Raw genomic sequence first — 12264 nt, forward strand, 5'->3', positions numbered from 1 at the left:
TTTACAAAAAAAAAAAAAAAAAAAATCACAAACAAACTAATTTGAAATAAGTTTGGACTATTGGCAAAGAGCGAGAATAACCATTGCATCATTACATTTGGGGAGGAGTTGGCTGGGCTGAAAAAAAAAAAGATCAAATATTGAGTATTTTAAAGAGAGAATTGTATTGAATTTTTATTTTGATTGGGTTTTTAAAATTTTAGATTTATATTATTTTCATGAAGGTGGCTTACCATATTATTTTGAATTTTGAAATTCAAAATCATAAATAATTAGTGTCTTTATTTTTTTTATTTGAATTGTTTTGATCGATATTATTTTTGGAAAGAGTGAAAGTAACTTATCATATTGTTTTGAATTTTAAAATTCAAAATTGTAGATAATTTTAGGAAAATTTACCCATAAGTCCTAGTTTTTGAAACGTTGAACCATTTAGTTCTAAAAGTTTTCTTATGCTCCATTTAGTCCCATTTTTACATCAACATGATGCGAATGATGTAAATGATCTGATGTTTCATTCTATAATTTCAAAATTTATTGAAATCTGATGAACATTAGATGTTTTTCATCCTATATTTTCAAACATTATTGAAATTTAATGAACATTAGATGTTTGAAATCCAATGTTTGTAACATGACTCTGATGTTATTAACATTATATCTGATGTTATTAACATTGTAATGGGACCTTTCAGTCTATAAGAAAACTTTTAGGACTAAACAGTGCATAAGTTATTAATTTGGGATTTATTGGTGCATCCCCCATTTTAATTATTATTATTATTATTTTAAATTTTTGACTTAAGGAACTAACCAATAATTTTTTTTTTGTTTTTTTTAATTAACAAATTAACAAAATTAGTTTGGGAGTTTAAAACCTCCACAATCATTTTAAAAAGATTTTTTTTCCCCTTATATATATAGATTACCCGTGTAAAAAAAAAAAAAAAAAAAAAAAAAAAAAAAAAAAACTACTGTAATCATCGTCATGAAGGTAATTGATAAATGGATTCCTATGTATGCAGTTAGATGTTCATATCATATCACAATGAAGATCATCTGTTGGTTGAAATGCCCACATATGCCACTGCAATCATCTTGACTCTTTATGCCGATCGACTTGGTACAAGTGGGATTTACTTTCCATTAATTAACCACTTTGAGGGGCTTGGATATTTTATTAATAATAATAATAATAATAATAATAATAAAATTAATTACACTTGGTTTTCATATATTTTTACCATAATCTTATTGTAGACTCTTCACTTTTAATTGTGAGAGTCAATCTTTTATAATTTAAATCAAATTGTAATGTCACTTTTTTTATTTAACTGTCGTTAATGAAATTGTGAAAATTAAAAATGAAAGGAACAAAAATTAATGTGATATGAATCACACCACCAAAAAAAATAAAATGTTGCATTAATGTAGTTTATTGAGTACTTTTCCAAATAGCTTGTTGGTAAAGTTCATGGCAACTTTAGCTATCTTTCCCCTGAACTTAACTCATTACATTTTGTTTAAAACTTTTCAATCCGTACTGATTTTTTTTAAAGAAAATCTAAAAAAGAGGCCAACCAAAAAGCTAAAAAAATCAACTTTTTTGAATTGTTTTTTTTTGTCTTCAGTAATTTTTTTTCTTATTTTCTTAATTTTTTTTTTCTTTTCAGGTTTGTTTGATCAAGTAAAACCTAAATGTGTAAATATTTTTTAAAAAATTATTAAAAACAAAACTAAAATTAACAAAAAGTCAATCTCAAACACTCATAATAGATATATTATTTAATTACAAAAGTCACATTATGATACTTTGCTAGTGATAAACTCATATAAAATTTATGTTCCTAAACCCTTTTCCTTTCCCTTATCAAATTAGGATAGGTGTATATATATATGAGAAGTTATTTGATAGTCGTGAACATGATCACATGATACCTTAGGTGCGTTTTGATTGTGGAGAAGGTAGAACTTATGATTTTGTATTGAGTGATTGATGAATATTAAGAGACATAATGATTTATAATTAATCAAGGATATGATAACGTGATACTCAAGGACAATGAATTAATTTTTCAAATATATGAGTGTGTGCGTGTGCAAGGAATGCGAGAGTGAGACCCATAGAAGAAGAAAGAAAGAAAGAGAGAGAGAGAGAGAGAGAGAGAGAGAGAGAGAGAGAGAGAAAGACTAGCACTAGAAGTTGGAGAAGGATCAAAATGGCAACAACACATTCAACAAGAAGACACCCACTCCTATGCTTTTGTATCTTCCTCAATTCTATGCTCTCTCTTTCTCATGGGAGGCTTACTCCCAATTTTAAAATCCGAGCCATTAATCTTGGAGGTTGGTTGGTCACAGAAGGATGGATCAAACCATCTGTCTTCGATGGCATTCCAAACAAAGATTTCTTGGTTTGTACACAAACAAAAACATCCAAAATTTCTTGGTATTGATTCTCATCTTCTAACGGCTCAATCTTGTTTTGAATTTTGACGATTAAGATGGGACTGGGTTGCAATTTAAATCAGTAACGGCTGGAAAATACCTTTGCGCCGAAACACGCAGAGGTTCAATTATAGTTGCCAACAGGACTGTTGCTGTTGTGATTTAAGGCAACGCACTTGAACAACCAGAAATTAAACACCTAATAAATGGACTCAAGATTTACGTGGTTCAGCCTCAATGCCTACGTCCACGGAGAGAACCGGAGGTTTCCATTAAAACAAATAGAGATTGCTCAGAGGAGGAGACACTCTCACTTAACTCATATACTCTCTATTGCCTTACACTCTGGTTTTTCTCTCACTCTCACAGAGATATATATACACTGTCTTGTATATACTTGCGTTCTTACCTTCCTTGTATTCATTATCCATTTATAGATCAATGGGAGAGACAAGTTACCAACTTCATTTATGGCAACCACCAACATTTATGGCAACTATCAATCATCATTTATTGCAAACCAATTGTCAACAATGGTGGCTGCCTCTCCACATGGGTGAATTCAACAATTCACCCCTTTCACCCATGTAAGGTGATCCACAATAGCACCCCCTACCTAGAATGCCCTGCACCCCCTGCCTGGAATGCCCTGCACAAATAATAGCAGTTTACCATGAATGTTAAATAGTAATAGATATTATTATAATAAGAGCCTACAAAATTGGCGTTTCTATAGCACAATTAATAACACAAATTGGCAAAAATTAAATACTATTCCTTGTTTGGCTACTCCTAAAATAGGTAGCAAAACAAAGCATTTTCCTCTCAAAATTAGTTAAAACAAATACAAACGATCCTCATATCTTTAACGAACTGATATCAAGAACGTTACAACACTTCTGAATTAAAGCATCACATCTTATAAAGACATATATGTACACACACATACATATGTGTGTGTACATATAATAGCGGTTTACCATGAATGTTAAATAGTAATAATTATTATTATAATAAGAGCGCAAAAAATTTGTGTTTCTATAGCACAATTAATAACACAAATTGGCGAAAATTCAATACTATTCCTTGTTTGGCTACTCCTAAAATAGGCAGCAAAACAAAGCATCTTCCTTTCACAATTAGTTAAAACAAATACAAACGATCCTCATATCTTTAATGAACTGATATCAAAAACATTACAACACTTGTCAATTAAAGCATCACATCCTATAAAGAGGTATATGTACACACACATACATATATGTGTGTACATATAATAGAAGTTTACCATGAATGTTAAATAGTAATAATTATTATTATAATAAGAGCGTAAAAAATTGGTGTTTCTATAGCACAATTAATAAAATAAATTGGCATAAATTCAATACTATTCCTTGTTTGGCTACTCCTAAAATAAATAGCAAAACAAAGCATCTTTCTTTCACAATTAGTTAAAACAAATACAAACGATCCTCATATCTTTAATGAACTGATATCAAGAACGTTACAACACTTCTCAATTAAAGCATCACATCCTATAAAGACACATATGTACACACACATACATATGTGTGTATACATATAATAGCATTTTACCATGAATGTTAAATAGTAATAATTATTATTATAATAAGAGCATACGAAATTGGTGTATCTATAGCACAATTAATAACACAAATTGGCAAAAATTCAATACTATTCCTTGTTTGGCTACTCCTAAAATAGGCAACGAAACAAAGCATCTTCCTCTCACAATTAGTTAAAACAAATACAAACGATTCTCATATCTTTAATGAACTGATATCAAGAACGTTACAACACTTCTCAATTAAAGCATCACATCCTATAAAGACATATATGTACACACACATACATATGTGTGTACATATAATAGCAGTTTACCATGAATGTTAAATAGTAATAATTATTATTATAATAAGAGCATACAAAATTGGCGTTTCTATAGCACAATTAATAACACAAATTGGCAAAAATTCAATACTATTCCTTGTTTGGATACTCCTAAAATAGGCAGCAAAACAAAGCATCTTCCTCCCAAAATTAGTTAAAACAAATACAAACGATCCTCATATCTTTAATGAACTGATATCAAGAACGTTACAACACTTCTCATTTAAAGCATCACATCGTATAAAGACATATATGTACACACACATACATATGTGTGTGTACATATAATAGCAGTTTACCATGAATGTTAAATAGTAATAATTATTATTATAATAAGAGAATACAAAATTGGCGTATCTATAGCACAATTAATAACACAAATTGGCTAAAATTCAATACTATTCGTTGTTTGGCTACTCCTAAAATAGGCAGCAAAACAAAGCATCTTCCTCTCACAATTAGTTAAAAAAATACAAACGATCCTCATATCTTTAATGAACTGATACCAAGAACGTTACTGAGAGAGGGTAATTTATAAGTAAATTGGGCCGACCTGGGTAAAGGGCCATTCTGTGGGCCGCTGTAAAAAGGGCGGAGCAAAAGGGCCTTGTAGTTTGCTCGGTCCCAAAAGAGCCTTGTAGTTGGCTCGGTTACCACAGTTTGGGCAGCAACAATTAGATCAGTCATACCAGTCTGAGCCAAGGTATTTTGAGCCTTCCTTAGGACCTTGCTTTTGATTAGCTCGGTCCAAGCTTGCTATGGTTAGCATGGTCTCAATAGGCGAAACTGAGGTACAAGTAATGAAGGGAAGAACCGAGCTGGTTAGAGTTCGGTCATTTCTGCCAGTCTAGCATGACTATTTTAGCTCGGTCATTTTGTCATACGACCAAGGTATAACCATCTTGCTTGGTTTAAGCAGTGAGGGGGGTGTTGAAGGATAAGCATTTTCTTTTAGGAGTGTGATTCCTAGGGAGACTCTACATGGAAGAATAAGAGTCCTACTAGGATTGTGCCACACAGGACCTATAAAAGCTCACAATATCACCTATGGAGAGGTTACACAACTTTGATTCCTGAATTCACAGAGCTTTTGTGTCTATTGTCTATTGTACTGACTTAGGCATCGGAGGGGTTTCCGGCACACACTCGTCGGTTAGCTCACGTTTGTGTTTTCAGGCAGCAAAATGACGACGTTTGGAGGAGCGCAAGCTTGATCAACAGGATCATACGAGAAGAATTATTTCTTACTCGTACAACTGGCATCGTCTCTGGGAAATCTAGAAAGAACAAAAACCTCTTGATCGAGCTTTCCTCTCAAATTGAAAGCAATGGCGCACAATGAAGAATTGCCACAATCAGCCATTGACGGGCAAACCCCAGAGGGGGGTGGGAGCCGCGAAAGTTTGCCTTCTATCTCTCCCATAGCAGATTTAGAACCCCAGCGACAGAACCCCCGAAGGGATGCAAGGGGAAGGCGGGCTAACAGCCCCCGTCGCTCATCAAGTCCTGATAGACAGAGGTGGAGGATCGACCCTCAAGTTCTGGAGGATCGCGTGATGGAGCAGGATGAATTAATCAGGAAGATGGCGACAGACATGGAATTGATGAAGCGCCAGATAAAGAGAAAAGGGGTGGCGACAGGAGAGGGGCGCAAAGGCAACACACCCCCTCGCCACTCAAAAGATCGGGGTAGGCATACCACGCCATCATAAGAAGATAGTAGGAGCCTTAGAACAGGCGACACTCAAACAAGGACGTCCAGGGCTCGTTACTCCAGGTCTGAGAGAACGGGAACTGAGAGGTCTTACACTGAGAGAAGCACCTATCGACCCTCGCGCACGCACCAGACGTCATCCAAGCAGACGGAGTTGCCTAGATCGTCCGATTTGCGAACTGTGCTTGAAGAAAGGGCACAATGGAAGGAAGATGTCAAGGCACGCGACCCGCGAAGAGTTTCAGCCCTTCAGCGGTTGGCCCCTCGGACGCATGGGAGCGTCGAGGTAGGAATGCCAATGTCGCACCTTGCTTACAAACCAACAGACAAAGCATTAGCAAGGTTACATAGCTCGCCGTTTGTCCTGGCAATTGAGAACGCACCATTACCTTCAGGCTTCCTCCAGCCCAAGTTTACGACTTACGAGGGAAAGATGGACCCCTACATGCACCTAAGCCACTTTCACTAGGTTATGGCTGTATACCGGCAGAACGAGGCTTTGATGTGCATCCTATTCCCATCCAGCCTTGGTGACCTAGGTTTAACCTGGTTCGAAAGGCTACCAGAAGGCAGCATCGCCTCCTGGGCGCAATTGGCGGAGGCGTTCGTGACTAAGTTCAGAACGAACACCAAAACTCCAGTGGAGATCGATTCGCTACTCTCCATTGACATGGGCGACAAGGAGACATTGAGATCCTACAACAGCCGCTACTAGGAGACCTTTAACCAGATAGGAGATTGCCCCACCAATCTTGCCATCGCGCAGTATAAAAGGGGGCTACCAGTCGAAAACAAGTTGAGGGACTCAATTACTATGACGCCCCCCTCACGATGGAGGTTTTGATGGAGAGAGTACACCAGCATATTCGGGTGGAGGAGGACGGCACCTGTGCTAAAGCAAAATCTGGCATAACAGCAATGCCAGATAAAAAGATTACAGCAAAAGTCAACATGGTAGAACAATCAAGCAGGAATGGGCGAGGCAGGCGGGCCAACAGAAAGGACTCAGACAAAAGGTGGTTGAGAGTCTGCACTGCCATCACCACAGTGTTCAAAAAACCGATCTACCGAATTCTCAGTGAAATACGCGATGAACCTTTCGTCAAGTGGCCAACAAGATTGGGAGAGGCACAGAAAGACTATGACGAGAGGTCCCGGTGCACCTTCCATGATGAAAAGGGGCACCGCACTAAAAATTACACGCCGTTGAGACAACATTTGGAGGAGTTAGTGGCAACTGGGCACCTAGACCAGTATATAGAAGGAGGAACACAGCCAGCCTCTCAAAACCACAACAACCCAAACGGGATGCCTGCCGACGCTCCACCACAAGGCGTGATTAACGTAATACATGGAGTATTTGAACCTAAGCGGACATATGAGCTCAGAGGAACAATCAAAAAGGCTGAGCACTTAAGGGAGGCATTAAGTGCACAACCTACTATCAAGAAGGAGAGAACAGAGGCCACGAATGTCATATCCTTTTTCAGACAAAGACTTGGCAAGGATATACTGCCCTCACAATGATGCTCTAGTCGTCACTCTACACGTCAAGGATTTCGACGTCAAACGGATTTTGATTGACCAAGGGAGCTCATGTGAGATTATGTATTACGAAACCTTCAAACAGCTGAAATTGGATGATAAAGACTTGGCACCTGCAACATCTCCCCTGATCGGATTCAACTCAATGCCAGAGTGGCCAGTGGGCAAGATAATCCTCCCAGTCAGAGTAGGAAGCATGACGAAACAGGTGGAATTCTGGGTATTAAAAGTCTCATCCACTTACAACATAATCTTGGGAAGGACATGGTTGCACGCCATGCGATCGGTAACGTCAACCTACCATCAAGTACTACGGTTCCCCAATGAAGCCGGAGTAATTGAAGAGGTCTTTAGAGACCAAATTATGTCCAAACAGTGCTTCGTCACAGTAAATGGCAGCCGAGCTGCCAAAGGATATGTACAGATGGTGGAAGAACCTGAGAGCAATGAACTGTCTGCGAATGTTGGCAAGGCCGCTGAACAGCAGGCAGTAGAAGACTTGGTATTGGTAAGGATAGATGAAAAAGACCCAAAAAAGTTCTTTCTGCTCGGCTCATCTTTGTCCAGTACTGAGAGAATAGAGGTGGTGGAATTCTTAACCTCTGACATCGAAGTGTTCGCCTAGACGCCGTATAACATGTCGGGCATTGACCCAAACTTCATCTGTCACCAACTAAACATCCACCCAACTGCCAGACCAATCATACAGCGCACTCACAGATCAGCAGTCCACCACGCCGAGATAGTGGCGGAAGAAGTGGGAAACCTTCTAGAGGCAGGAGCTATCAGAGAAGTGCACTACGCAAGTGGATATCCAATACAGTAGTAGTGCCAAAGAAAAATGGAAAATGGCGCGTCTGCGTGGACTACAAAACAGTCAACAAGGCATGCCCAAAAGATAGTTTTCCCTTACCTAGGATAGACTAACTGGTAGACTTGACGGCAGGCCATAATCGACTTAGCTTCCTTGATGCGTATAGAGGTTACAATCAGATCACTATGTATGAGCCTGACCAGGAGGTCACATCCTTTACAACGCCCAGGGGGTTGAATTGGTATAAGGTCATGCCCTTTGGCCTAAAGAACGCAGGGGGAACATTCCAGCGGATGATCACCAAGATGTTTGAACCATTGTTAGGCAGAACAATGAAAGCTTACATAGACGACATGGTGGTCAAGAGCAAGGACGAGAAGGACCATCTCAGGGACCTAGATGAAATGTTCCAGATCCTAAAGAAAAACAAGTTGCGCCTTAATGCATCCAAGTGTGCATTCGGTGTAGGATCAGGCAAATTCCTAGGCTTCTTGGTGACCAACCAAGGTATCGAGGCCGACCCCTCTCAGATCAAAGCAATCCAGGATCTAGAGAGACCCAACACAGTAAAAGAAGTACAACATCTCACTGGCATGGTAGCTGCGCTCAACCAGTTCATAAGTCGATCGTCAGACAGATGCCGACCATTCTTCCAAGCACTAAAGGCCAAGTTTGAGTGGGATGAAGAATGTGACCGCACCCTAGAGAGCTTGAAAGAATACATGTCTTCTCCACCGTTGCTAATAACCCCAATACTTGGAGAAGAGCTCTTTGTGTACCTGGCCGTTTCACAGCACGCAGTCAGCGCGGTATTGGTCAGAGCGGAAGGAATCCAACACCTGCCCATCTTTTATGTCAGCAAGACATTGCTGGGCGCAGAAACCAGGTACTTACCATTGGAAAAGCTGGCCTTAGCCTTGATGATGGCATCAAGGAAGCTGTCGCATTACTTTTATGCCCATACCATAATCGTCCTCACAGCTTTTCCATTAAAAGCTTTGTTTGAAAGGGCGAACTTTTCTGGACGAATCTTGAAGTGGGCAGTGGAATTGGGGCAGTACGATATCAAGTTTCAACCCAGAACCGCAATAAAAGCCCAAGCCTTGGTAGACTTTGTGGCTGAGTTCATGCCAGGAAGCCATCACATCTGCCCAGTTGATTTGACTAGAACATCCGAAATGGGAACGAAAAGTATTGCAGTAAATGTGCAACCCCCAATACAAGAAACTCAGCCACATTGTGAATCACACAGGCCTGAAGACAAGCACGAAGAGGCAGACCATGCTACACCAAGCTCCAAAGACTCATTAACAAACAAGAACTTGGTACAGTCAGATAGCAAGGGGCAAAAAGAAGGTGTGAACTTGGAAAAAAAACATCAACAACACTTACAACCCAAAGACATCATCCGACCCCTCAATTTGCTGGAAGTTATTCGTTGGAGAGAGTGGAAGCTCTTTGTGGATGGAGCATCTAACAGGCACGGTGCAGGACTTGGCATAGTCCTCATCTCACCAGATGGCCTAGTAGTGGAACAGGCAGTCAACCTTGGCTTCCCAGCATCCAACAACGAGGCGGAGTATGAAGCGCTTTTAGCAGGCCTGAAATCAGTACTCTATATGAAAGCAACCGAGCTAATGGTTTACAGTGACTCCCAGCTAGTTGTAAACCAAATTTCAGGCGACTACGAGGCAAAGGATGAAATGATGGCTAAGTACCAGGAATTAGTAAGGAAGGAGATCATGAAGTTCGAAGTAGTGCGGATAAAGCAGATCGGCAGGGAAGAAAATAACAGAGCAGATGAACTAGTAGGCTTTACTTCAATGACAGACACATCCATCCCACATCCATTACTAATCAACTTCCTACCAAGACCAAGCATTGAAGAACCCGAAGAACCCGAAGTATGTTGTGCCGAACTAGGCCCTTCTTGGATGGATCCCATTATAGTGTTCTTAAAGGACGGCATCTTACCTGAAGAGAAGAAAGAGACCAACAAAATAAGAGCAAAGTCACAGCGATTTTGGCTCTCTCCATCAATGGCCTTGTACAAAAAATCCTTCACAGGACCTTACCTGCAATGTGTTCATCACAGCAAGGTCGAAGTATTCCTGTTCGAGATACACGAAGGCGTGTGCGGAAGCCACCAAGGAGGAAGATCTTTATCCTACAGAGCAATTTCACAAGGATATTAGTGGCCTTACATGCAAGCAGATGTAGAAAAGTATGTCAAGAAGTGCGAGAAATGTCAGAAGTTCGCACACCAAATACATCAGCCCACTGGAGAACTTCTACCATTGACTAGCCCGTGGCCCTTCGCAATGTGGGGCTTGGACATAGTAGGACCACTTCCAATGGCACCCGGCAACAGGAAGTTCTTTCTTGGAGCAACAGACTATTTCACAAAGTGGGTAGAGGCAAAAGCACTCGCATCAATAAAGGAGAAAGATGTGAAGAAGTTCGTCTGGCAGAATATCATCACTCGATTCGGTATACCCAAGGCTCTAATATCTGACAACGGCACTCAGTTCGATGGCAAAATTTTCAGAGGCTTTTGTGAGGAGTACAAGATAGAATTCTACAACTCTACACCAGCATACCCCCCAAGCGAATGGCCAGGCTGAAGCATCAAACAAAGTCATCCTGGAAGGATTAAAGAAAATGTTAGAGAAAGCAAAAGAAAAGTGGGCTGAGGAGATTCCTCATGTCTTATGGGCCTACCGTACCACACCTTGGCGATCAACTAGAGAAACACCATTTTCCTCAGCCTATGGCATGGAAGTAGTAATCCCACTAGAAATTGGCCTCCCAACCATCAGAAGCGAAAATTTTGACCCAGAATTAAATGGAGAAGCCATAGCATTGGAGCTCGACCTTGCAGAAGAAAGAAGAGAAAGAGCACTGGTTCACATTACCTCATACCAGCAGGAGTTATCCAGAAAATATAACAAGACAGTACATCCAAGGCAATTCAAGATTGGAGATTGGGTGCTGTGCAAAGTAATGGGAAACACCCTGGTACCCGGAGATGGCAAGTTTGGGCCCAATTGGAAAGGACCTTACAAAATGGTTGGATTAGCAGGAAAAGGGGCATACCACTTGGAAGATAAAGACAGCAAGGCCATTCCCAGGCCATGGAAAACTGCCAATCTCAAACTATTCTATTTTTAGCTTTTCTTTAAAGTACTTGTAATTTTTCCTTTTTTTCAATAAAACAAATAGTTTCTTTTTAGCATAATTATTTTCTGCTGTAAAAGTTATTTTAGTGAGCTAGGGGCATTACAAGCGGAGTTGGCCGGAATAACTAACTTTGCGCTCTCTTCAGCTAAGATTAGGATCTAGACTAAAGAGGTTGGCGGGAAAAACCAACACTTCTCCTAAGCCGAGGATAAGGATCCAGGCTGCAGGACGTTTGGCAGGAAAAAACCAAACACTTCACTCTACGTTGGCCGGAATAACCAACCTTGAGCTCTCTTCAGCTACGATAAGGACCTGGGCTGAAGAGGTTGGCTGGAAAAACTAACACCTCTCATAAGCCGGGATAAGGATCCAGGCTGCAGGACGTTTGCCTGGAAAACTCAAACACTTCCCTCTAAGTTGGCATGAATAACCAACTTTGAGCTCTCTTCAACTAAGATCAGGACCTAGGCTGAAAAGGTTGGCTGGAAAAACTAACACATAGTACTCTTCAGCCGAGATAAGGATCCAGGCTGAAGAGTGGTTGGCTGGAATAACCAACTTTTAGTACTCTTCAGCCGAGATAAGGATCCAGGTTGAAGAGTGATTGGCTGGAATAACCAACTTTTAGTACTCTTCAGTCGAGATTAGGATC

The 12264-nt window shown here is 40.0% G+C and overlaps 1 protein-coding gene across 1 annotated transcript in view; it reads left to right on the forward strand.

The window, feature by feature from the left end:
• Window positions 1-2155: 2155 nt before the first annotated feature.
• Window positions 2156-12264, forward strand: part of LOC114276403 (putative glucan 1,3-beta-glucosidase A) — a 51326-nt gene continuing 41217 nt past the window's right edge. Inside the window, exons 1-2 of the mRNA XM_082899643.1 lie at window positions 2156-2413; window positions 2503-2605. Of these exons, the coding sequence (XP_082755769.1) occupies window positions 2220-2413; window positions 2503-2605 (297 nt within the window). The 5' untranslated portion in view covers window positions 2156-2219. The remainder of the gene's footprint in view (window positions 2414-2502; window positions 2606-12264) is intronic.

This window comes from Camellia sinensis, chromosome 12, assembly GCF_055761805.1.
Source record: "Camellia sinensis isolate YWXY chromosome 12, ASM5576180v1, whole genome shotgun sequence".
Lineage (NCBI taxonomy): Eukaryota > Viridiplantae > Streptophyta > Magnoliopsida > Ericales > Theaceae > Camellia > Camellia sinensis.